This window comes from Panthera onca, chromosome A1 (genome assembly GCF_046562875.1).
Source record: "Panthera onca isolate mPanOnc1 chromosome A1, mPanOnc1 haplotype 2, whole genome shotgun sequence".
In the NCBI taxonomy this organism is placed as follows: Eukaryota; Metazoa; Chordata; class Mammalia; order Carnivora; family Felidae; genus Panthera; species Panthera onca.
Genome location: NC_138339.1, coordinates 141,436,449 through 141,462,685, shown reverse-complemented (window position 1 = coordinate 141,462,685; position 26,237 = coordinate 141,436,449). Strand labels below are relative to the sequence as shown.

The following is a 26,237-nucleotide window of genomic DNA, read 5'->3' as shown; positions in this document are numbered from 1 at the left end:
GGCTTCAGGCTCTGAGCTGTCAGCATAGAGCCCACTTGGGGCTCGAACCCATGAACTGCAAGATGACAACCTGAGCCAAAGTCAGACGCTTAATGAACTGAGCCACCCAGGCACCCCAGAACTCTACCATTTTGACAGATACCAGAAGGCTTTTCAGCGTCTTGTCACCTACAGCTCTTATTTCAAGACTTCACAGATAACTTCAGATCTTATTTTAAATAATGTAATTTTTCCCTCCCTTAATGGAAATACTGTTTCTCTTCTTTCTTTCTTGTCCTAAGCATCTTTCTTTGGTCTTAATTCTTAACACCATAGCATTTCATAGAAATGCTAAATTAGATACAACATGTATTAGATGAGACTGTCTCTAACAACAACAACAAAAAGTGTTTCTCTCTCCGAATCATGAACTTTGAGCAAGGGTTAGTCTTCAATGTGAAGACTCCAATTTGTTTTTCAAATAAGAGCATATGCCAGGGAATGATGATTTAAAATACAAAATGCATGTAAATGCTTTTCGATTCTTTGGGACAATGAGGCCTTATTTGCCAAGTTTAGAAATAAGTCATAAATCCATAAAGAACAAGGTTATGGTTACTATTCTTGGGTTGAAAGTGGCTGTGACTCAAGTTCTTTTTTTTTTTTTTAACGTTTTTTGTTTTTTTTTTATTTTTGAGACAGAGAGAGACAGAGCATGAACGGGGGAGGGTCAGAGAGAGGGAGACACAGAATCCGAAACAGGCTCCAGGCTCTGAGCTGTCAGCCCAGAGCTCCACGCGGGGCTCGAACTCACGGACCGCGAGATCATGACCTGAGCCGAAGTCGGCCGGCTAACCGACTGAGCCACCCAGGCGCCCCCTGACTCAAGTTCTTATTCTCCCATGCCTCCTCCCTGTTGTCTCCTGCTCTGTTATGAAGACTAAGGCAGGACAGGGGAACCTGGGTGGCTTAGTCGGTTGAGCATCTGACTTTGGCTCAGGTCATGATCTCACAATTCACAAATTTGAGCCCTGCGTCGGGCTCTGTGCTGACAGTTCAGAGCCTGGAGTCTGCTTCCGATTCTGTGTCTCCCTCTCTCTCTCTGCCCTCCCCGGCTTGCGCTCTGTCTCTGTCTCTGTCTCTGTCTCTCTCTCTCTCTCACTCAAAGATAAGTAAACATTAAAAAAAAAAAAAAAATGACTGGGGCACCTGGGTGGCTCAGTTGGTTGAGCGTCCGACTTTGGCTCAGGTCATGATCACAGTTTGTGAGTTCCAGCCCCGCATCAGGCTCTGTGCTGACAGCTTGGAGCCTGGAGCCTACTTCGGATTCTGTGTCTCCCTCTCTCTCTTTCTGCACCTCCCCAGCTCATGCTCGCACTCTGTCTCTGTCAAAAATAAATAAACTTTAAATAAATAAATAAATAAATAAATAAATAATGACTAATGTAAGACAGAGTAAGCAGTCCCTGCTATGATTTGGGTTAGAGCTTGATAAAAAAATCTAGTCTTTTGAAAATACAGGACTCCTGTATTTGTGCTTCAAATACCCTGTATCTGTTCTAGTAGGATGCTTTCAAAAGAAAAAGGGAAGTGTTTATACAAGCTGAATTTTCATTGAATAAAATGTTTCCTTAATCGAAACTGTTCATTTCCTCTGTCTTTGTAGTAATCAAGACTCTTGTAGTGGAAAGAATCTTCTAGTTTTTATGATGATGGGAATGTTGTAGGCAAACAGAAAATGTTTGATGACTAATGGAGTGTGAGAGTAGACATATGGTCCGGGGGTAGAATATTTTGCAGAATTAAAATCTCTGCTGTTCTCGTGAGATTTACAGATCATCCAAACATTGATGATGATCCATCATTTGTGCTTGCTGTCTCATTTTTAGGTACGGGGAGGTGTTGTACTTCATAGGTAGTTATGCCATGCATGGTTCCAGCAGCCAAATAAAACCAAGATGGACTGACTTTCAGAATGAACTGTGAATATGGGGGGTGTTTAAGAAGTCCTGGTAGGACCTTCTTCTTGCTGGTTCCCTTTGAAGCCATATAGGTGATGTTCAGTTTCCTAGCTGCTGTTTTGAACCACAATGGCCAGACCTTAGCTCAGCATAGACCCACGAGAGAGCTTTAACCAGACCAGGTCTGTTCAGGCTAATGGAGGCCATAACAGGGTAACTTCTTACTCTATTGAAAAATGATGGTAACTGGAGAGTTGTCTTTCGGATTGGGGCCAGATGGGCTTTATTATCAAAACACTTCCAGCACATCTTGTGGGGCAATGGAAAAAGGAGTGGTTTGGGTAGCCCTGGGTGTTTGAAATGCCTGCCTTTTTTTTTTTTTTTTTTTTTTTTTCCCACTGCTTTTTTTGTTTGTTTGGCCACAGAAACATCTTTTTGTTTCACTTCATCAGAATTGTGTACCTCTTGGATTCTTCCTGGGTTCCAGGCCTGGGACATGGATCAGCCCAGAGAAGCTTATTACTCTTAAGTCTACTTTAACATAAATAATTACTTTATTGGAATAAGTACTTTAAAATAGGTACTTGATTGGGCGACAGGGAAAGAGGATAAATTCAGATGTGAAATTCTTTATGCTGAGTAAAGCAGGCCTTTAAACCTGATTTAATGCTTTTAACAATTAAAGCTCCAGCTTTCATTTATTAGTTTATACCTGGGAGATGAGAAATGGGCTTTATCAGGCTTTGACAGCAGATTAAAGACCTCAACCCTTTTTAAACCATCAACATACATGCTCTGAAGTTCTATCAAATTATGAGTGATAAAGGCAAGCTACTGGTCAAAATGATCTGAAATGTGCTTGACAAAAATCTTGCCTCTAAGACCAGAAGGGACCAAAGCAGTGGTCTTTCTAGGATTTGACCACCATTTTACAATGAGGCCAGAGACCAAGAAATAGCTGTTACTGAGACCTCTTCTGACCCAACACCAGCCTCCAGGCCTCTCCTCAGTACTCCTAATGATTTAAAAAAATATCTTAAAATATTTCAGATTCTTTACCCTCCATCAAAATGCAATGAGCCATAAGTCAGCTCAAGAAAAGATGGCCCAACCCTGACTCCTCAATACTTTGTTAGATGCCATTAAAACCTTAGAGAGCTGGGATATTATTAAGGCCTCCATTTGGAACCTGGAATCTTAATCCAAGAATTCTATAGCTTTTTTTTTTTCCCCCATATCTAAGATTGCTCTGTTTTGTGATAATACCAATTTAATGCAAGAAAAATACTCATAGATGCTAGACACGTGTATTCAAGATTTAAATTCCTTTCGATGTCATCTAGAATCTCTACACATTCATTTAAACATGGTTTCTATATTTTGGTGGGGGCAGTATGTCAAGTAGTTTTATTTTACTCTGTAGGACGTAATGAAAAACATTTTTTTATTTTGATTCATCAGCAGGGAATATATAGCAGAATTCATTTTGGGTATTTGCTGTAGAATGTGCCCTGCATTGGAATGTGGGTGGAGTTCTGGCACTTGTGTATTCATATGTGTTGAGGGAATAAAGGTATAGAGAAACACGTGTTCCCTGCCTATATAAAGACCAGCTGTACAGCTGATAGTTTAAAAATACTGTGTGAGACGACGTTTATGTCCAACAATAGCATCTGTTTCCTTCATTCCAAGGTCAACAAATGGCATTAAAGAGAGATCCTGAAAATGTAAGAGAGAGAGCTTTTTTTTTTTTTTTTTTTTTTTTTTTTTTACCAAATCCATTAACTCTACTCACCAGCCTTTTCGAAGCAGGAGTGTAAACTTAATGGCATAAATGGAAAATTAACAGGAGATAAGTTCAAGGGAGAAACTGGTTAGGGTAAGTTTTTAGATTTAGAAAGTTACACCAATCATACACTTGGGACTTGATTCATCTTTTTCCCATTATCTATTGTCTGTTTACAATATACATTGTCTCCCATCTTGGAGATAAATCCATTATTATTTTTCTAAAATATCTTCTGCCTTGGGGCTCCTGGGTGGCTCAGTTGGTTAAGCGTCTGACTTCGGCTCAGGTCATGATCTCAAGGTCCATGAGTTCGAGCCACATCTGGCTCTGTGCCTACAGCTCGGAGGGTGCCTACCTCCCCACCCAGCAGCCCAGAGCCTGCTTCAGATTCTGTATCTTCCTCTCTCTCCGCCCCTCCCCTGCTTGTGTTCTGTCTCTCTCTCTCTTTCTCTCTCTCTCTCAAAAATAAACATTAAAAAATAATAATAAAATAAAGTATCTTCTGCCTTTTGCAGCAGTGAAGATATTAAAAATTATGTGAATAAGAAAATTTCAACGAAGTGTGTTGTCTTTCTCCTTAGACACAATATTTTAATTGCAGGTTCTGTTACATACTGAAGAACTTATAAAATAACTACTTGATATGATCAGTAATATTTCCCAAAGATCTGACCATAAGCCTTGCTAATCAGTTAAGTCAGTAAAATTATAGTCATGGCTTTATAAACTGAGTTTTAGTGGCCTACAATTGAGTTTGGAGGCATAAGGCCTCCAATTTTTAGAAAATCACTCTAGATACCAGAGAAGTACAAATTGACCATCATAAGTTGTCTTTCCTATTTTTTTTTAAAGGTTTGGTTAGTTCACTCTGCTTTTATTTGCTTATGGGGATCTTTGTCCTATGTCCGTTAGCCAAGTTAACCCTGGTAGTGTGAACTGATTGGTCCCAGGCATGCATAACACCTAGAGTCATCATCCTACAAGGTGCTCAGCCCCTTTGCCTACTCCAGAAACAAAGCCTCACCACCTACCTCCCCACCCTCAGCCTGCTAGGCACACTTCCTAACCTTTAAAACAAAAACTGACCTAAATACAATAGCTCTTACTTTTTAGCACACCAAGAATGACTTCCCCATAGTAGTTGTATTCAGTGTTTGTAATACCCCCAAATTTAAGACAGAACTAGGACATATTTCAGTTCATTTAGGAAACTGGTTTCCAGTTTTTAAAATCACCTCAAAACTCTCCCCACCAGGGAGTCAAAACCGCCACACGCCAGGAATCTGACCAGAAATCAGTTAACGCCGGTAGCCTTCACCAGAGAAGGACATGCCATGTGGAAGATCCATCCTGTATGCTTGAGCGGTTTTCAGTCTCCAGGAGCTGTTGAACCTACACATATGGAAGTACATGTGGGAGGACTGGCACATCCGGACTAGAGAGGTTGAAGAAGGGCTGTCTATGGCTGAATGGTTGGGCACAGCCCTTGAGATATGGATCGAGTTGGCAGGAGGCTTTGGAAAGGAGAGGCATGGGTTTGTTTTCCAAAGCACGGAACGTGTTCCATGCTTTGGAAAGCACTGGTGGTGCTCCAGTGACTGATTTGGGGAGGCTGCAGGCATAGGGTTAAGTCACCTCCAATCACATTACAAGATTAGTCCATTTCAGTTCCCTTCGAATACTTTGCATCATCCACAGGGAATGCCTGTATTTGAGGCTCTCTGACTTTTGCCACCTTACTCATGCTGACTCACCTCCTTTTGTATCATGCAGGTAGACAGGAGGCTCATGGTCTTCCACAGGCAATGACATCTGGTTAGAAATGAAGAGTATTTTTTTTCTCATCTAATTTAAAAAAAAAAAATTTTTTTTTAACGTTTATTTATTTTTGAGACAGAGAGAGACAGAGCATGAACGGGGGAGGGTCACAGAGAGAGGGAGACACAGAATCTCAAACAGGCTCCAGGCTCTGAGCTGTCAGCACAGAGCCTGACGCGGGGCTCGAACCCACGGACCGTGAGATCATGACCTGAGCCTAAGTTGGACGCTTAACTGACCAAGCCACCCAGGCGCCCCTCATCTAATTAATTTTTACAATTAATTTAACAATTAAAATTTTTTAAATTATTTTTATCATGATGATATGTGTAAGGGAGGAGTACCGGTCATCATTCACATAGTATATATGATTCCCTTTTTAAAAATATTATTTTGCGGGGTGGTGGGGGGCGCCTGGGTGGCTCAGTTGGTTTTGACTTTGGAAGGTCCTGATTTCGCAGTTTGTGAGTTTGAGCCTTGCATTGGGCTCTGTGCTGACAGCTCAGAGTCTGGAGCCTGCTTCAGATTCTGTGTCTCCCTCTCACTCTGCTACTCCCCTGCTCACACTCTGTCTCTCTCTCTTCCTCTTAAAAATAAATAAACATTAAGAAAAATTTTTAATATTTTTTTAATAATATATTAAGTAGTCACAAGGAAATAAAATACAGTAATAAGTAGAAAACAAAAACAAGTTGTAATGGTGGTCCTCGAGGGACACGGGTTTGATGTTACTAAGGTAAATATAGGATGGCTTTCCAGGTGAAAAGAGAGACTTCAGCAAAAATCTGGGGTGGGAAATACAGGCGTTTTGAGGAAAAGGGGAATAAAGAAGTTTCTGGAAGCCCATAGATCCCTTGGAGCTTCAGAACTAGGTAGTCAAGCCTGCTTATCCTTGATTGCCAGCTCAGGGAACACAGAACTGTGAGCATTTGGGAATCTGCCAGAGTCACACCCTAGGCTGTCCTAAAAGTGATTCAGAGTGGCTTGAGTGCCTGATCATGTAAAGCAGGGGTGGCTAACTCATTTGCCTCGGGTCATTTCCTGGCCAGGTGATGAACTGTAGGGCCTGTTTCCCCCCAACGTTGAGCACCCCCCTCTCCCCACAATGTTGTCGGAAGTTCAGATTTTCCTTGAGAAGCTGGAAACATGAATTTCTTATGTCCGTGCTCCCAACTTTTACATGTTGTTCACTAATTGCAAAAAGGATTAAAACATTATGAGGTCCTATTTCAGGGCTGATGACAATGTCCTGGAAGGAGACAGTGGTGATGGTTTGCACAACATTGTGGATATAAGGAAAATCACTCTGTACAGTTTTACAATGGTGACAATGGTGAATTATATGTGTTATGAATTTTATCTCCATTTTAAAAAGAAAGACGCATTGTGGAGACCCAACCAAAACATGTTACCATCCCGACGTGTGTAATCTCTTCTTTAAATGAAGGAATTACTCCATGGGTGCCTGGGTGGCTCTGTGAGTTAAGTGTCCAACTCGAGATTTCCACTCAGGTCATGATGCCAGGGTTGTAGGGTCGAGCCCTGCATGGAGCTCCGCACTGGGTGGGTAGCCTACTTAAGATTCTCTCTCTGCCTCTGCGCCTCTCCCCCCCCCCCCCCTCGTGTGCACGCTCTCTCTCTCTCTCTCTCAAAAATAATAGATAAAGGAAGAAAGGAAGGAAGGGAGGGAGGGAGGAATTACTCTTTGCTACATTTGATAATTCCAGAATCACAAAGCACCTTTCCACAGAGGAGCCAGTGGCCAGGAGCTAAGGGGATCACCTTGAAACCCTTTGACCTCCAGGCCTCAGTGTTTCCACCTGTAGTCTCCACGGTTTCTTGCAATTCTAGAAACAGGACAGGTCATAGGCATGGTGAGAAGAGAAACAGCGACCTTAATTCTGGAGCGCCGAACTGTAGGGATGAAACGGCAAAGCTTCGAGAAGGTGGGGGCTGCCAGAGTATTTTAGAGAAGTGATTTATTTTGTTGCTAGTTGGCAACTAGTCGTAAAATTGGTAAGTTAGGTTGTTTGCCAAAGTTTATTTTACCCAAATATCTGCCATTAGGGAAGTAATCCATCTCCAGGACAGCAAGTTCATGTATTTAGAGAAACGTTTTTCAGTTCTTACAAAAGAATGACTGTATTGGTCTTTTTAGTTATTTTCTTTAACTGAAAAATGAGTTTAATATAGCAAGTATGTGTCATCAACATCAAAGGTTTATAATTATCTTGACATCACTATTTTGTCTCTGTGGTTTTCGGACAGCTTTATTATTTTTAATTCTAAATATAATTTTAAATTAGCTGATTTCAGGAAGGGTAAAATAGAAAGTTTGAAGGCTTTACAATAGGTCCTAACTTAATTTTCAACTCTTTCTTTCTTAATAAGCTACCAAAGACAAGTAGAGTTCATGCTTTTCAAAATTTCCAGTTTCTTTTACATTTATTCTAAAAAAAGGGGGCCTTTTTTCATTTTAAAAAGCAACCTCTACCCTAAAAACAGAATTATCTTACTATCTATGCAGAGTGTGGGTTATTTAGTAATTTGAAGTTCTAAATATTATCAAAAGATGATTATTTCAGATGCCTATCTTTGGTTATAAACTGACTCATTTAGAATAAACTTTTTCCAAGGGTTTACTTCACAATACTTGTTCTTAGGTAAGAGTATTTGAGATATGATTCCTAAGTAATAGTAATTGAATTCATTTATCATCTCATATTTTGCTTCACAGAAAAACAGTATTTCTTCCCCACTCCACCTGTATCTTTTTTCCCACCACCCCTCTTCAATAAGACCTGGCAATTTTTAAAGCCAGCAGATACATTGTAAAGAATAGTTGACTATTTATTACATGAAGAAATAAATAATCCCAAGGGTTTTACTTTCAGGGAAAATGGAAGCAAATAAACATGATATGAAAGAGTTTGCATTAAGAGTTAGAGACAGCATAGAACATTTTTTAATAATTTTTTAAAATGTTTATTTATTTATTTTGAGTGAGAAAGAGAGATAGAAAGTGAGCAGGGGAGGGGCAGAGAAAGAGGAGAGAGAGAGAATCCCAAGCAGGCTCTGCACTGTCGATAAACTCGCAAACCGTGAGATCATGACCTGAGAAGAAGTCAAGAGTCAGACACTTAATCGACTGAGCCACCCAGGCGCCCCCAGTATAGAACATTTCTGACTGGGTTAATCAATAAAGGCTTCACAGAAGAGGTGATATTTAGGATGAACTGTAGGGGAATGGACAGGATTTCCCCCCAAGATGGCTCCCCCTTGCTTCCTTCATGTCTATGCTTGGTATCATCCTTTCAGAAAGGCCTTCCCCCAAGTACCCTGTATAAAATAAGTGTAGCTCTTCGAGTTCCCACTCCCCTCCTATTCCGCTCCAAAGCATGCGGACACATACACACACACACACACACACACACACCCCTGAGTTTTTTTTCTAGCCCTTGACACTACTGGACATTTTTATGCACATGTTATTGTGTGTCTTAAGTCTCCCTGTACTAGAATCTGTGCTTCTTGAGAGCAGGCACTATCCCTGGCACACCGTAGGTGCTCCATAAAATGTGTTGAATGAATGAATGGATAAATGAGTGGAAAAGACTTTTCTGTTAAAAGTCTGTTTTCTGTGTAGAGCTCCAAACTGGTATGGAAAATCCAAGTTCAGCTTTCTCCCAGGACATCTTTAAATCTGGCAAATTCACCACCTCTCTGTGACCCAGTTAATAAATTCTACAGAAATAAGGACGGGGTGGGGATTTGTGGGTACAGTTGTAGCTTCCTGGAGCTTGTGACAAAATCACAAGTGTTATGAAAACAAGTCATTATTATTCTTAACCTTTCCACCATTTCCCCCAACAAGCCCTCCTTAGACATTCATTGGCTATCCATAATTTATATTTAAATACTTTCTAAAATCTGTAGGACTCACACATATCCTTCATTGTCTGACACTCAGGTACACCAATGGGCAGAGTTTCTAATTCCTAAAGAGCCAATAAGAGTTCTGTAGATTGGCTCTGGGAATATAGCCATATTTATTTCTATGAGGAAGGAGTCGTCCACACAAAGGCTAGAGAGCATGGAAAGTGAATATAAATTTGTGGAGATGACCAAAGAGGTCTGTGGAAACTGGGAAGGGTGGTCTCCTTCTCAAGGAGGCAGCCATAATTTACTTCAAGATCATTGTTGCCGTGTGGGAATGTGGGCCATTTTAGTCAGATCTTATGATTGTTCAAAGATCAGAAACAGAGGAGCAGAGGAGAAAGGATTTGAAAGAAAGGTAGAAAGTACTTCATAGAGAGCTGAGTGCCAAGCTAGAAGTACCTTGCAATAAGCAGTAATGCTTCTAGAAACTTCTGAGGTTTTGTCAGGGTTTTATCCTAGAATTTCAAAGCTTCTGTATATCTTGATACTTGGAATCAGATGGTTCACCTTCAGGCCCAGCAAATCCCATCTTAACTGTTGGTTTACCATCAGTGGGATTTAGCCTCTAGGACACTGACATGGCTATAAAATGATTCACTAGCTTAACAGTTTAATACAGTTATAGGGGAAAAGTTTTGACAGGAATGTTGGGAAGCTATGCCAAGAGTCATATTTGAGAGATGCCCAAGCTGAGGCCAAGAGGTTACTCCTCCTAAAATACTCAAACAGATGGGTTTGGGATAGTTGCATAGAAGATTCCAGAACATTTGCTGTAGAGATTGAGTTAGCTAAATATGGTCACTTTTCCAAATAAAAGTGGCTGGTTATTCTGTATGTTTTGGCAAAGGACAGAGAAGAAAAGCAGGAGACAGAAAAAGAAAATGCATGTCTTTTATGTAGATAGATTCCTCTCCTTGAAAACAAAAAACATTTTACATCTCCCTGGCAGGGCTGTTTTTGTCCATGGAGTACAAGTCAGTTCATTTGTTAAGTGTTAGTATATGAAATTGAATTGATTTCCTGACACATCTTCATGAATTGCTGTAAAAAATATTGATGAGCCCCATGGAGCTCTGTCCATGCCAGCTCAAGGGCACATTTGAAGAATGCACAAGATGAATAGACATGCTACCTTAGTTGACAAGGATCATAATCAAGGAAGAGAAGATAGGAATTTAACTCTACCACAAGGCAGAAAGGCACATTAAAAGAAGAAGAGATTTATTCTCTGCATTGGATTTGGAGACATTATTCTGCCACTGGATTTGGAAAAGCTTCTTGGTAGAGGTGGTGTTTAAACTGACCTTTTATTAATTGATTGATTGATTGATGTATTTATTTATTTAAATGTTTATTTCTGAGAAAGAGAAAGATAGACAGAGCATGACTGGGGGAGGAGCAGAGAGAGAGGGAGACACAGACTCCAAAGCAGGCTCCAGGCTCTGAGCTGTCAGCACAGAGCCCAATGCGGGGCTGGAACTCACAAACCATGAGATCATGACCTGAGCTCGAAGTTAGGTGCTTAATGGACTGAGCCACCCACGCGCCCCTAAACTGACCTTTTAAAGGATGAGCAGAGCTTTTTCAGGCAGGGTTGGAGGGAGAGGGTGAGGGAGGGTAGATGTATAGCTTTTCTTTGTTCTCTGTTGTGTAAGACCTGTGCTCCTTCTGTCTTTTCTGTTTCAAGAAGTTGCTTTGTCCTGGGAAGCAGACACGCTCTAAGAAGTAGGATTCTACAGCTGGCTGAGCAGCATCATGGCGTTTGATAGAAAATTCATAAGCAATGAAAAGTACCTGAAATTCACTTTTCTTACAGAAGGTTGTGTGCTGTAGTCTGAAGCAGGGTACCTCCATTTTGCCACGTCCTTGGATAAGTCATTTGACTTCTGAATCGCACTCTCTCATCTGGTCGCGTCAGGGTCCAGTAATAAGGACCAAACCAGAAAACTTTCATAAACATAAAAATCGTTACTGTGAAAATATCTTGCAAACTGTTGAGCGCTACACAAATGTCAGCTATCATTTTGTTGTCTGCTGGTCCTTATTATTCAACCAGGAATAACCTGATGAGACCAGAAAGGGTATGTTGGCTGCTGATGCCAGTTTTAGGGGCTGGCTCAGGAATACAACTGCACTCCTGTGTGCTAGAGTTTAAAATCTGTTACTGGTTTTCTGAGCTCTGTGTGTGTTTACATATTCATCAGGGGTCAGGGCCTCTCGTGGGGTAGAGCTTGAGGGGTGGAAAAGGGTAGAAAAACCATGGAGCTGATTCAGAGGACTTTCCTCTATATTCCGGCAGAAGATTGGATTATATCAATAGTGGAAAGGTTTCGTGTCCTCAAGAAAATGTGTAAATAAACCCAGCTTAATTGAAAAGTCTTCGAGAGAAACATATCTTAATCCAACATAATTAATAAGGAAGCATTCGTTTAATTGAAAAGAACAGTTCACTAAAGTCAGTTTTGTATAAATGCTTGTAGGACATTTTTATTTCATTTCAAACTGGTATGAGTAATAGAGTTAGGCCCTGTCCAAGTTTTGGTTTAAGTATCATGTAAGAGACACTAACTTTTCTGTTCTCTTGGATACATTATCAAAATTCTTTGAGGCTTTAATGTAATAAGCACTATTCTTAAAACATTTTTTTTAGGGGCGCCTGGGTGGTTCAGTCAATTAAGCATTTGATTCTTGATTCCGGCTCTGGTCATGATCTCACAGTTTGTGAGTTCGAGCCCCACGTTGGGCTCCATGCTGACAATGCAGAGCCTGCTTGGGATTCTCTCCACCCCACCCCCCCCCCCAAAGTAAATAAATAAACTTAAAAATTCTTTTTTCTCTGGATTGGGTGTACAAGTTCACATCTGTTTTTTGGCAAAACTTTTTTGAGAGGGAGTTAAATCCACTCATGATCTACTTGGAGTATGCCTTTGTGACCAAAGTCCGTCGGTTTGAACATTTTGAAGTATAACATTCTGGGAGGACACGTTAGTGCTCATACATGCAAACCACATAGGCTGCCTCATAAAATGCAACTTCTTAGACAGTAGTCCTCGGAATTCTGAGTCAGTAGGTAGGGCAGTCTGTACTTCTTTTTTTTTTTCTTCAATTTTTTTTAGCGTTTATTTTTGAGAGAGAGACCACATATGAACTGGTGAGAGAGAGGGAAAGAGAGGGAGACACAGAACCTGAAGCAGGCTCCAGGCTCCGAGCTGTCAGCACAGAGCCTGATGCAGGGCGTGGACTCAAACCGTGAGATCGTGACCTGAGTCGAAGTCAGACACTTAACCGACTGAGCCACCCAGGCGCCCCATGGCAGCTGGTACTTCTAAGAGGCCTCCAGATTCTTCTGATGCAAGCGGCCTGTGTCACAGTGCTGCCTCAGATACCTACGGTACGCGTCTTCTCCCTGCCAGGGCCCTCTTGAAAACAGAACAATTTGGAGTGGTGAGTTTTTCTGGCTTTGACAACACGCGTGTTATACATAGCTTGTGTTTTAAGTTTTTCTAAAATGTCTAGGGCCTACACCTATCTTTGGGCTTCTGACATGTAGGTATGCTGCTGGGCAGACTTGTTCATCCCCTTCCCAGAAGGGTGGGAGTTCTATAGATCAGCTCTGGAATATGGTCATGTTTATTTCTGTAAGGCAGAATCTTATTTTCCTTCCAGGTCAATATTTTGGGTCAGCCTTCTTTTGTGATGCCTTTCACAAACCTAGCGTCCCTGCATCATGCCACCCAGCAAAATTAATGTCCCCTCTGCTCCTGTTGCATGCCTACACGCTCCGATTGGAGAACTGATCGTGGTGCATTGTGGCCCCCCACCCCCACTCCATGTGCGTGCCTGGGGAGAAGGGAGCGTGTTATTTATCACTGAAACCACAGTATCTGATATATTATAAACACTCACCAGAAGTATTGTGGAATGATTCAGGTCTTTGGGTTGATCTTCTCACTTTATATGGCTCATTCTCATTATATCCTCATAAAAACCTTAGGGGTCCTCATTTGCAAATGAGGAAACGGAGGCATAGAGAGGTGAAGTAATTTGCCCTAGGGACATGGCACTCAGTGGCAGAGCCAGACTTCTGACCCAGACAGTATGACTCTGGAGTCCGTGCTCACATTGTCTGGTTTTGCCTGACTGCCTGTCTTGCCCTCTGCTATTTGCACAAGACCACTGTGAATCCATTCCAGAGGGATAACCAGACTCCAAGTCAATTTCGTAGCCAGTAATTTTCAGTGACCTTATCCTACAAATTTGTTAGTGGGTCCTTGGTATAATTAATTTGGAAAATTTGAGTAGATAAAGTGTTCCTTGACTGCACGCATCCTCCAGACTTTAATATTATTACCGCTCTTTGCGCATCCCAGAGGATATCTTAGTATATATACAATGTTTCCCAAACTTAACCAGAAAGAATTTTGTTCCCTGTAAGACATTTTTAAATGTTTGTTTATTTTTCAGAGAGCGAGCAATCGTGGAAGGGGCAGAGAGAGAGAGAGAGAGAGAGAGAGAGGGAGAGGGAGACACAGAATCTGAAGCAGGCTCCAGGCTCTGAGCTGTCAGCACAGAGCCTGACACAGGGCTGGAACCCACAGACCTCGATAGATCATGACCTGAGCCTAAGTGGGAGGATTAATAGACTGAGCCTCCCAGGCGCCCCAGCCCTTTCTTATTTAGTCTGGAGTGTCTTTGGTGCTTAAGTGCTTGGGTAGTCTTCAGTGAACACTTACACTTCCCTGGGATAGTCCCAGATCTCTTGTCGTGGTGTAATTACCTATAGTGCTCTTTTCACAGGTATTTCATGTGGATGATAAACTGTGATTGCCCTACTCATGACATTTGTTCCCATTAAATAAAGTCCTATGTTTCACACTCACTACCTTCTCATCCCTCACTGCATGATTCTTAGTGCTTTTGCCTGTTTAGGAAGAAGCAAAGGTAACAGCCATGTGCCTCTAGCATCTTAACATTGTGTATCAGAGTCTTACACGGAACTGTGGACACTTACACAGTTTGTCTGCCCTCACTCAAAAGTATTCCTTGGGGTGCCTGGGTGGTTCAGTCTGTTAAGTGTCCAACTTCGGCTCAGGTCTTGATCTCACGGTTCATGAGTTCAAGCCCTGCGTGGGGTTCTGTGCTGACAGCTCAGAGCCTGGGGCCTGCTTCGGATTCTGTGTCTCCCCCCACCACCCCCCCCGCCCCTCTCTCTCTCTCTCACCAGCTCATGCTCTGTCTCTCTCTCTCTCTCTCTCTCTTTCAAAAATAAATAAAAACATTAAAAAAATTTTTAAGTTGTGTTTCATAAGCATTGCATGCCTGTAAGATTTCTTCACACTACACAGTATCTATTCATGTATCTGTTTATCTATGCAGGGAAAAAACCCAACTCTGAAAGGATACCAGAAATCTAAGAATACTTGTTGCCTCTGGGAATCAGGAGTTGGGGGTTCGGACTGTGCTGTGGGTGGCAAAACAGGGAGAGACTTTTCACTTAATATATTTAAATTCTGGCTTTTGAACAATGTAAGCATTTCTTTGTTTTATACAATTATATTTTAGAATGTGTAAAAACTGCTCAGGATTTTCCCTGAAAATACAAGCTATTTCAAGCCCAACTGGGTTGATCTCCTTTATATGGAATTTTATTTCCTTCCCCCAAGGAGAACTGGTCTTGTGGTTTTGTTTTCTTTCGTTTCCTGTCCACTCTTTTCCTTTCCTTTCCTTTCCTTTCCTTTCCTTTCCTTTCCTTTCCTCTCCTCTCCTCTCCTCTCCTCTCCTCTCCTCTCCTCTCCTTTCCTCTCCTTTCCTTTCCTTTCCCTTTACTTAGCTAAATATATTAGGTCTTCCTATACCTTCAAGAAGTCTCTTTTAAAAAAAAATTTTTTTTAATGTTTATGTATTTTTGAGAGACAGAGAGACAGAACACAAGCGGGGGAGGGGCAGAGAGAGGGAGACACAGAATCCGAAGCAGGCTCCAGGCTCTGAGCTGTCAGCACAGAGCCTGATGTGGGACTTGAACTCACCAACAGCGAGATCATGACCTCAGCCGAAGTCGGATGCTCAGCCAACTGAGCCACCCAGGTGCCCCAAGAAGTCTCTTTTTCAAAGCTCTTGTAGGGGTGCCCTGGGTGACTCAGGTTATGACCTCACACTTCACGAGTTCAAGCCCCACATCAGGCTCTCTGCCGTCAGTGTGAAGCGGCTTCAGATCCTCTGTCTCCCTCTCTCTCTGTTCCTTTTCTGCTTGCACGTGTTCTGTCTCTCAAAACTAAATAAACATTAAGAAAAACAAAATCTCATGTAGTGTAATGTAATTCTTGAGACAATAGCCTAGAGTCGGGCATATCTGGGTTCAAGCTCATCTCTTCCACTTACTAACCGTATGGCCTTGAGAAAGTAACTTAATTTCTCTGGACCTCGGTTACTTTATCTGTAAAATGGGGGCAATAACAACCTCTCTCTGCGAATCGTTCTGAAGCTTCAATGGGACAATGCAGATTTGGGGCAGTTCTGGGGATCGTGGAGTAAATGCTCCAAATATGCTGGCTAGCCAGTGGGTTCTCATGATCGTAAACCTCTCACTCTGACTTTGGGTAGCCACAAAATTCATTCTATTCTTGTGTCTTCTGTACTAATATTTACAATACTGACATTCTTTGGGATCTACTTCATATAAATATCACCAGACTTTCTTCCAATCCTGGTACTGGTGATCCTTGGCCAGTTGATGCCCTGCAGAAAGCAGTCAAGGCATCACATGACTCCTGCAGCAAATTCATCTCTGCAGAGGGGCAGAGATGAAGTCTAATATGAAGTTAAAGGGGTTGAGACTCAGGAAATTACAATTTCAATTTTAAAATCTTCATAAAACTAAGCCGCAGGAATAAAAGACACAGAGTGGATCCGAAAGTCATGATGAAGGGGTTCCAGAATTAAAGCAAGAAAAATAGCCCAAGATCACACAGGGAAAGGCTTCAGAGTGTTTTCTTCAGGACGTAATTTCTTTTGCCTACAAATTTGGAAAATAGGGAACATAGGGAGATACGAGTAGAAAGAACACAGTGTGTGTAAACATTGGGTTTGAATCCCTGCTCCTCCATTTCAAATGATATGAAGTATAAGGGGACAAGGCTCTGTATTCATTTGTGATCATGAGCCTGGCATGCTGGTGGGTGTTTTCAAATTCGTAACTCATTAAATCTCACTCAAGCCATGCTACCTTGAAATGATGTCCCACTTAGCAGATGAGAAAACTGAGGTTCAAGGAATTAAATGACACTCAAGTTTACAACCCAAGACTCTTGACCTTGAGCCTTCTGTCTCCTTTTATGCTGCCCTGCCTTTGGGTGTCAGGTTGTCTGGGAGGCTTCACGGGCTCCCAGTGAGATACTGTGACTCTCTGGGGTAATCTTTTTGGCTGTTATGGGTTTTCACTTTGGCTTTATATTTGGTCCATTTCCTCTGCATCTGTTCCCTGTTGCACAACTTTGCGAGGGTGTTGACGCCATTTCTCCTCTTGTTTCTTTGTGGTAGCCTTCACTTCTGTTCTCCATTGACCAGTTTTTTTCTGGACAGAATACCCTGGCACTATCTATCAAAGTCCTTTCTAACAAGAGATTTAACACCTTAAAATAAAGAGAAATTCCCTGATGAAGTTTTAATATTTGTTAGATTTTTTTTAAATGTCATCATAGCAAAGAAAATGTGAGTTGTTATTAACTGAGGTCTCTGAAGTCTCTGTTTTCACACAATCATCTGGTATTTTGCATTTCTCAGCTACATATTTCTTCCAGAAGGAGTTGATTAATTTTGACCAAATGTGATTCAGTATTCGAAAGCAACAGAATGCACTCGGAGTTTATTTAGATTGTTGAACCTATGGGGAAGGCTGTTCTGTGCCAGGCATTGTGGAAGATCCTGCCATGGGGTCTATGTCCATTAATTTTGGAACAATCCCGAGAAGCGGGCATCATGATTCTTATCTTGTGGGTGGGGAAACTGAGTCTCAGCTGTATCCCTGAGCAGTAGGGCAGTTCTGGAACCATTATTATAGAATATTTGAGCTTTTATAAGTACACTCTTCTTTTCAAGGCCCTTGACAGAATAACTTGCCACAGGAAATGTATAGTAATTCTCTCTAGTATGCTAGAGGTTTACGCTGCCATTTTTCTATTTTAAGTGGTTTTGATGCAAAAATTCTAATATGTATTGAAGGTTTTCTTTAAGATGGTAAAATCCTGGGGCACCTGGGTGGCTCAGTCGGTTAAGTGTCTGACTTTGGCTCAGGTCATGAACTCACAGTTTGTGAGTTCGAGTCCCGCATCAGGCTCTGTGCTGACAGCTCAGAGCCTGGAGCCTGCTTTGGATTCTGTGTCTCCCTCTCTCTGTGCCCCTCACCTGCTTGCTCACTCGCTCTTTCTCTCTCTCTCTCTTTCTCAAAAATAAAATAAAACAACAACAACAAAAAAAGAAGGTAAACTCCTGACTCTCCAACAAATACAAAATGGGCACGCCAAAGATTTTACAGAGCTCGCTAATGAATGAGGAACCAGTAAGCCCTTATGATTGGTTCAGGAGAATCCCCAGGACAACACAGGCAAACGAGAAAATGAATTATCAGTTGTGCCTCCACTTGACAAAATGTATTTGTATGTCTATGGACAAGAGTCATTTACAATACTACCCATCTTCTACAACTTACGGAGTTGTAAAGTATCTGAGTGCAGAACGAAAAAAGGAATCTGGGACAGGGTGCTTTATGGTTGCTGGCTCTCCACTGAAAAGCCACCCAGTGTTGTTTTTGTTTTTTTGTTTTTTCCCTTTTTTGGCTCATTTTCCCTTGCATTTGTCTTCTTTATCATGTTACCTTTTAATTTTTTTTTAATGTTTATTTATTTGAGGGGGGGTGAGTGGCAGAGAGAGACAGGGACAGAGAATCCCAAGTGGGCTGTGTGCTGACAGCAGAGAGCCCCATGCAGGACTGGAACCCACGAACCATGAGATCATGACCTGAGTTGAAGTCGGACACTTAACTGACTGAGCCACCCAGGCACCCTCACTTTTAAAGTGACCATGTACTCTTTTGGAAGTGGTAGGAGACCCAGAGTAAATGAGTTAGCCTGTCTGCATGATGGTGCATACTCTTGGCGTTTAGCCCCTTGGAGTCAGGAAGATGCATAGATACCAGAATTTGCGGTTAGTTTCGGGTGAAGGACCCTAGATGTACTGATTCGTGTCAGGGCCTCTGTCCACGTGACCGAAAGCTGACGTGCCGGTTAAGGTGCCTGGCGCTTGACCCTTTCTCTCTGGGCAATGTTGCCTCGAGTTTACAGTCATGGTCCCTCCACAGGGGCAGCCCCTTCTGAGAGTGGGAATCTTGGTGGCTTCTGCTCCCTGGGACCCTTCCCCCCCCCCCCCCCGCACCCCACCGTTTCCCCAACCCTGCCCTTTCTTTTCTTTCTTTCTGTTTCCCCCTTTGGGATTTTTTGAGTGCAGAGGCTGGTGTCACAGATACCTCACCAACCATTCCAGTCATTCCTCGATTGTTCCCTGGAGTGCTCCCAGATCCCAGCGGAGGGAGGTCCACTCTTAGCCTGTTGACTTCTTGTGACACTGTGTACCACTTATTGTGGCCACTTCCCTATCCCAGTGCTTTTTACTAAGTCCCATTTAGACTTGGAGTTATTCAGGTGCAAGAGAGCTAAGGTTTTATATATTTGTTTAAAGAACTTTTATTAACAGCCCACAACAGCCAGACATGCTCTCTAAATTGTTTTCTTTTCCATCTTTCCTAAGACTGGGCCCACAGGATCGCATTTTAACTAGGCGGGAATTAGAAATGGCATACATGTACATCTGTAGTCACTGCTTAAAAGTTCCAAGTATAACAAATTGGATAGGTGAAGAAATTATTTATTTGCTAGTGAGGTTGTAAAGTTAGTTGGGCGCTTTACTGTGTTAGCAATTTCTCAGTTGGAATAATGTTATGGGGAACTTTTGTTAATTTCAGAAAACTATGGGTTTTCATTAGTTAAATCTTATGAAAAGTTTTGTTTTTATTTTTGCCTTTCAAGCACTTTTTTCTCCTTCCCTAGAGGGGTCAGTATATTTTTACCATCAATGTTTATCTCCAAATTTTTAACTGTTGATGCTAAAACCAGGATTCCCTGAATATCACTTTGCTTTACAGCAAACATTGCTGAAATGGTTGATGTTGTTAAACCAAGAAAGGAAATACAGCGATATAGAGGAAGGGCAGAAAGAGAAGTAGGTATAAAATAACATTTACACCCCTTACTATGCAACAGTCTTAATAGTGTCAGTCCTTTGTATGTTTTTGATATATGGCATTGTTTTTCTTTTTCTTTTTTCACATTTATTTATTTTGAGAGAGAGAGTGGAGGAGGGGTAGAGAGGGGGGGTCCAGGATCCAAACTGGGCTCTGTGCTGACAGCAGAGAGCCCGATACAGGGCTTGAACCCACATACTGAGATCTTGACCTGAGCCAAAGTTGGATGCTCAACCGACTGAGCCACCCAGTCTCCCATTCTTTTTCTTTTTCTTTTTCTTTTTTTTTTAAGTTTGTTTATTCATTTTGAAAGAGAAACAGAGAGAGCAAGTGGGGAAGGGACAGAGAGAGAGGGAGAGAGAGAATCCCAAGCAGACTGCATGCTATCAGAGCAGAGCCCGATGCGGGGCTTGACCCCATGAAGCATGATATGACCTCAGCTGAAACCAAGAGTCAGACGCTTAACTGACTGAGCCACCCAGGTGTCCCAAGGCATCATTTTTCATTAGACGAAGATGTACACGTATATTTTCAAACACAGGCAAATTCATCTTGATAAAACATTGAAACCATATTTTCAGCGCCTTCTCCTGTGAGAACACCTCCTTTCACCTCTTAGCTGCTTCCCAGTACATACCTTTGGTCCATCCCTCTTACCCATTTAAACATAGATCCCTTCAGAGGAAGAAGTGGCCCTGTGTCTAATCTTCCTCAGTAGCCAGATGTAGCAGATGCAAGTGAGAACCATTGCCTTGGCTTTTATGCTAAATATTTGTTTGATTGTCCTGCGGTGTTTTCTCATTGTGCACAGCAGATCTGTTCTCTTTTAAAAAGAGTGATTGATGGCGGTAAGAGAAACCACACTCTTGAGTGCAAGAGAAGAAAACCACCTGGTGAGCTAGGTAAAATAAATACCTGTTTTGTTCTAGCTTCTAAAACAAACAAACACACAAACAACCCTTCACATATGTATTTAAAACCCTCGTTTTACAGGCCACCCTGTTTTCATAGGGAAGTATCTCAGTGGAGTGAAGGGAGGGAGGGCAAATCGGCTTCTGCTTCTACCAGAAGCTCCATACACCAGGCACCCGTGTATATGCGTGTATCACCTTATCTCTCAAAGAGCTTGGGTTCTAGGGAGGACAGAGGCAGACAACCACAATGTAGGCAAATGAGGAGGATTTCAGAAACAAGGGAGTGTGATGGTCAGCAAAGACTTGAGGTCAGCATCTGTTCCTAATTTCCATTTTCAAAAGCTCTGACTGCTGCACGAGAAGAGGTTGGAAAGGGGTTTGGACGAGCCTGGTGTCTGTGGAGATGGAGGCAAGTGGGGGAAGGCAGAGTGGGAAGCTCTTGGTAACGGACTGGGCGAGAGAGAGGATGGTATGGCGCATGACAGCCAGACCGCCGACTTGAGCAAAGGGATGCAAGTGATGCTTTTTGTGAAGATAGAAAAGAATGAAGGAGGAACACTTCGGGGCCACCCAGGGAATCAAGGATTCGGTTTTAGACGTGGTGCATTTGAAATGGCTGCAAAACAGCCCAGAGTAAGGAAAGGCCTGAATGTATTTGCAAAATGAGTCCGGGAACGAGGTCAGAGTGAGTTATAAGTGTGGGAGTTGCTGGCACCTGGGTGGTATCTGAAGCCACAGGAGTGGATGAGATCACACTGGGCTGAGGGTAGAGCAAAAGAAAAAACGTGGTCCAGGACTAGCTCTGAGATATCCCAGGCCTTGAAGGAGCTCGAAGAGGATGTGAAACTGACAAATGAGCCTGAGCAGGAATAGCTAAAGGCAATTAATTTGCAAGGGGGTAAAAAATCCTATTTCATGATCACAGACCACACAGCCCTGGCCAGCAGCTCTCAGCCACAACCCCAGTTGGCTCCAAAGAAGCCTTCACTAATGCTAGAACGGAAATCCACTGTGTGCCTGTCTGCCCTGCACGGGACGGGGGAAAACGAGCTTCAGCCTCCCTTTAAGAGAGGACTGAGCTGGCTATAACCCAAAGAATAAAATGAAAGTAGGAAGTGGCTGCTGTGTTTCTAGAACAGGGCTTGCAGTTCCTCTGGGGCAACTAGGAAAGCCTCAGAACTCAGCTTTGCTGTCTCGGTTGAGACTTTGTTACCAAAGTAACAAATGGGGAGCAATTTTGCTCTGCTGGCAATGACCTTGCTTTTCACACTTTCTCTTGTGGGAGGTTCAAGTGCTACATCACAGAGTTTTGCTCTTTATGTTTGACATCAAATGGCACATTTACATTTAATAAGCAAAGTAGCTCAGAGGAGGTGCAAACTTCTAAGTCCAGCCTTAGAGAAAGGGGGGGGGGGGCAGAGGATTTTTACTCCTCTCTCTCTGGTTCCAGTGATTGAGTCATATACAATGTTTCCATCAAATAGACATTGCAGTAAATCCCACAGAGGTAGCCTGGGTCACATCCTGAGGATTAAACACAGAATAACCTTTCTACTTCACATAAAATAAGTTTCTGAAATCCTGTTATTTGCGATGGATCTGAAGTTTGGGGGCTATCCCTTCCTGTATAAATCAGGTTTATTTGTTGAAGGTCCATACCATAAATTCTGTCATGGAAGGTGGTCGCTGGTCTTGATGTGGTAATATTAACTACATGTGTGGCATTTATTTCGATGCAAATTATTTAGTGTAGATTAACTCGTACACACTTTTGCAAACCTTTAGGAATAGAACTGGGCTTAACTGATGAGAATATAACACAACTTGGAAACCTTCACATACTGGCTGTTTCGCATGCTTTTTCACTTTCCTTTTCTTTCTCAAAATACATTTCACTTCTTCTTCCACAGTTTCAGATCATGTTTCAGACGTTTAAATATCGACATTGGTGAAGGCACTGCTTCTCGTTCAGTGAAGGCTTTCTTTCAGGACTTATGGCCCTGTATATTTATAAGAGACGTTCTAGTGATTACGAACCACTTCATGCCGCCTAGAATATATCCCAGAGCTGGCCCAAATGTCACATCTAACGTGGCAGTGCCATACTGAGAGAGACACTCTTCTTATATACCCTTCCAGCCTGGATTAGGGAGTGGCCGCCTTTTTGCTTTCTGCCCCTAGCCTGTCCACACTAGAAATAATTGTGTATCGCTGATGCCCTGACTATTTAGGTGAAAGACTAAACTTGGTTTGAGGAGTAAACATGTACTGAGCATTTTCACTGACCGGCTGTAAGCTGGGAGCATAATACAGTGTTTCATTAATAGTTAATATGCACAACTATTGTTATGTGTTCCCTGTCAAATTCAGTTATGATCATTTCAAAAGCAAACTCTAAGCATCAGCTTTTTCAAAGCTCCATGTTATTCATGGAGTCCATTTCATTAGCTCATAAAAGTGTAGTTATTTCCTCATAATGTATAAACGATGTGTAAACGTTTAAAGGGAACGAACAATGGCCGATCATCAGAAACAGCAAGTGACAATGAGCCCTCCAAGGAATATTCTTTTCTAAGACTCAACGCCTGGGAGTTGAAACTCAGGGCCCTTAGGATCACCAAACTGGTAGGGGCGGGCCAGCATCTCAGGAAATTTGACTTTTTGCGGCTGAAGTTTAAAACAGGGCTCTCCTTTTGATTTGCTTCCATGAATTTGCTACTTTCCTCAGTGTGGCTTTGCTCTTTATCCTTCTTACATGTAAAGGGGGCTCTTTAAACTGTTCTTGGCGAGGGGCGCCTGGGTGGCTCAGTCGGTTAAGCGGGCGACTTCGACTCAGGTCATGATCTTGTGGTTCGTGACTTCGGGCCCCGTGTCGGGCTCTGTGCTGATGGCCTGGAGCCTGCTTCGGGTTCTGGGTCTCCCTCTCTCCCTGTTCCTCCCCCGCTTGCACTCTGTCTCTCTCACAAAAATAAATAAAGATTAAAAAAAAATTAATTGTTCTTGGTGACTGGTGCCCAGAGGACAGTTGCGGGGTTAATTTTATATTTTGAGGGGTTTCTTATAAAATTAAATTGGGGGAAAATTGTGTAAAAACTGGTTCATGAGACGTACCATTTTTATAATCAGAAAAAGTTATCTTTGGAAAGGTTGCCCCCTTCAACTGCTAAACCAAGTAGTGAGTGTATAGCCAAAGGCATAAAACACTTGAGTTGCAAGAGACCTTAAAGATTATGCACGGCAACCCGTTCATTTCGTGAGGACCTAACGCCCAGAAGTGTAGTGAGATCTTTCGTTCTTTTCTGAACGGAAACAAACGTCAGCGGATGGGAGGCAACCACACCATGGGCAAATGAGAAGGAAAATAGTCCTTAATATCTGTGTTGTAATTTGCTTCCTTTCAGTGGCCACAGATGTCTTCAATTCCAAAAACCTGGCCGTGCAGGCGCAAAAGAAGATCTTGGGGAAAATGGTGTCCAAATCCATCGCCACCACCCTCATCGACGACACGAGCAGCGAAGTCCTGGATGAGCTCTACCGAGTGACCAAAGAGTACACCCAGAACAAGAAAGAGGCGGAGAAGATCATCAAGAACCTCATCAAAACAGTCATCAAGCTGGCCATTCTCTACAGGAACAACCAGTTTAATCAAGATGAGCTGGCACTGATGGAGAAATTTAAGAAGAAGGTTCACCAGCTCGCCATGACCGTGGTCAGCTTCCATCAGGTGGAGTACACCTTTGACCGCAACGTGTTATCCCGGCTGCTGAATGAATGCAGAGAGCTGCTGCACCAGATCATCCAGCGTCACCTCACTGCCAAGTCACACGGACGGGTTAATAACGTCTTCGACCATTTCTCAGATTGCGATTTTTTAGCTGCCTTATATAACCCCTTTGGAAATTTCAAGCCCCACCTACAAAAACTCTGTGACGGCGTGAACAAAATGCTGGATGAGGAGAACATTTGAGCATATGAGCGAAGACTGACTGCTCGTGATTTATTTGAAAATGGAGCACTGCTGATGTATGAAGGAAAAAAGAATTTTTTTTTTTTTTTTTTTTTTTTAAGATTACACATGGTTCAGAAAGACATTGGCCAATTCGGTTGGTAGACGTTAGTGGTAATGTCTTATGTGGCTTGTTTTATTGGAAGAAAAGCATAGTGCCAAAAATTCTGGTGAAAGGCTCCCTAATGGTTGACAGATCGTGGGAAAAGTGTATGATGCAAATATAGAGTCATACAAAGATGAATATGTATGGCTCTGAACCTCAAGACATCTATTTTAGGGCAATTAATAGCACATTGGATATTTCTAACGTGTATAGTTATGTATTTTGATTCACTATTATTCCTTACTATGTGTACGTACCTCTGTTAAGAAGCCGAGGTCTTTCTCTCGCTCTCATTTTTCCTTTTGAAACAATTTCATTTGCGAGTTTACCTTTGGTTAAACATTCTTGCATTAAAGATTGTGTCACTGACGTTCAAGAATTAAGTCTTCATGGAGAATTAAGACACTCAAGAATTAAGGCGGTCAAAGGGAACCCTCAGAAAAATTGAAAAACGGCTTCTCTGAAGTCAGTATTGTAGGAACCAACTGTATGTGACATCACGAATAATGTCTGCTATACGAATACGCTTCTGGAGTTGAGTCCTGTTTTTTAGTACCAACAGTGCTACATCCGAAACGTGGTAATTCTTGAAAATGTGCTGGTGGCATCTCTATTTTTAGTACCCATTTTCGATGTGAGAGTCACAGAGGAAAATCTAGGTGGTTCTTGTAAAAGTTAAGTGGTATTAAGACAGTTACTATAATCTTCATTTTAGAGAGGAGCCCGTCAAAATAATGTAGGGGGATAAGGGCCAAAAAGGAGGAAAGCATATTGCTGTAGCATGTGAGAATGGAAATAAAAGGCATTTCAATGTTTAATAAGGTTTGATAGGTAAATAAAGAATGTCACTTTTTTATTTAACTATAAGGTTTTTGCTATTTTGTTATTTGCTATTTTGATGAGTAAACCAAAGAATATGTGCATTCTAAGCAGTTTGTGTGTTGTTTGTATATAATTTTGTGTGTGTGAATGATAAAGTAAGCATCTTATTTAAAAAAAAATTTTTTAAGTTTATTTATTTTTGGGAGAGAGAGAGCAAAGCAGAGGAGGGGCAGAGAGAGAGGAAGACACAGAATCTGAAGCAGGCTCCAGGCTCTGAGCTGTCAGCACAGAGCCTGAGATAGGGCTTGAACCTACGAACTGTGAGATCATGATCTGAGGCAAAGGCAGGGACTTAACCGACTGAGCCACCCAGGCACCCCAGCATCTTCTTATTTTATAAAAAAGAAATGGAAACCTACTGGCCAACTATCAGGAAATAACAGACTTAAGTACCAGTCCTAAATATTTGCATCGTCACTGTGTCTGTGATTGAGTGTACTCTTTTGCCTTGAATTTGCCTGCCTCCCAGAACAGTGACATTAAAATAGTAGTTCACCGGGAAAGGTCCCACAACTTAAAAATTCCAGAGGTTGAGATCTGCTTCAACCCACT

The 26,237-nt window shown here is 42.1% G+C and overlaps 1 protein-coding gene across 6 annotated transcripts in view; it reads left to right on the top strand.

The window, feature by feature from the left end:
- TNFAIP8 (TNF alpha induced protein 8) overlaps window positions 1–25,664 on the top strand; it is a 131,834-nt gene extending 106,170 nt beyond the window's left edge. For all 6 annotated transcript variants that reach the window (XM_060636311.2, XM_060636310.3, XM_060636309.3 and 3 more), the window contains exon 2: window positions 24,093–25,664. In XM_060636311.2, coding sequence (XP_060492294.1) covers window positions 24,093–24,658 — 566 coding nt within the window. In that variant the 3' untranslated portion in view covers window positions 24,659–25,664. The remainder of the gene's footprint in view (window positions 1–24,092) is intronic.
- The last annotated feature ends 573 nt before the right edge of the window (window positions 25,665–26,237 follow it).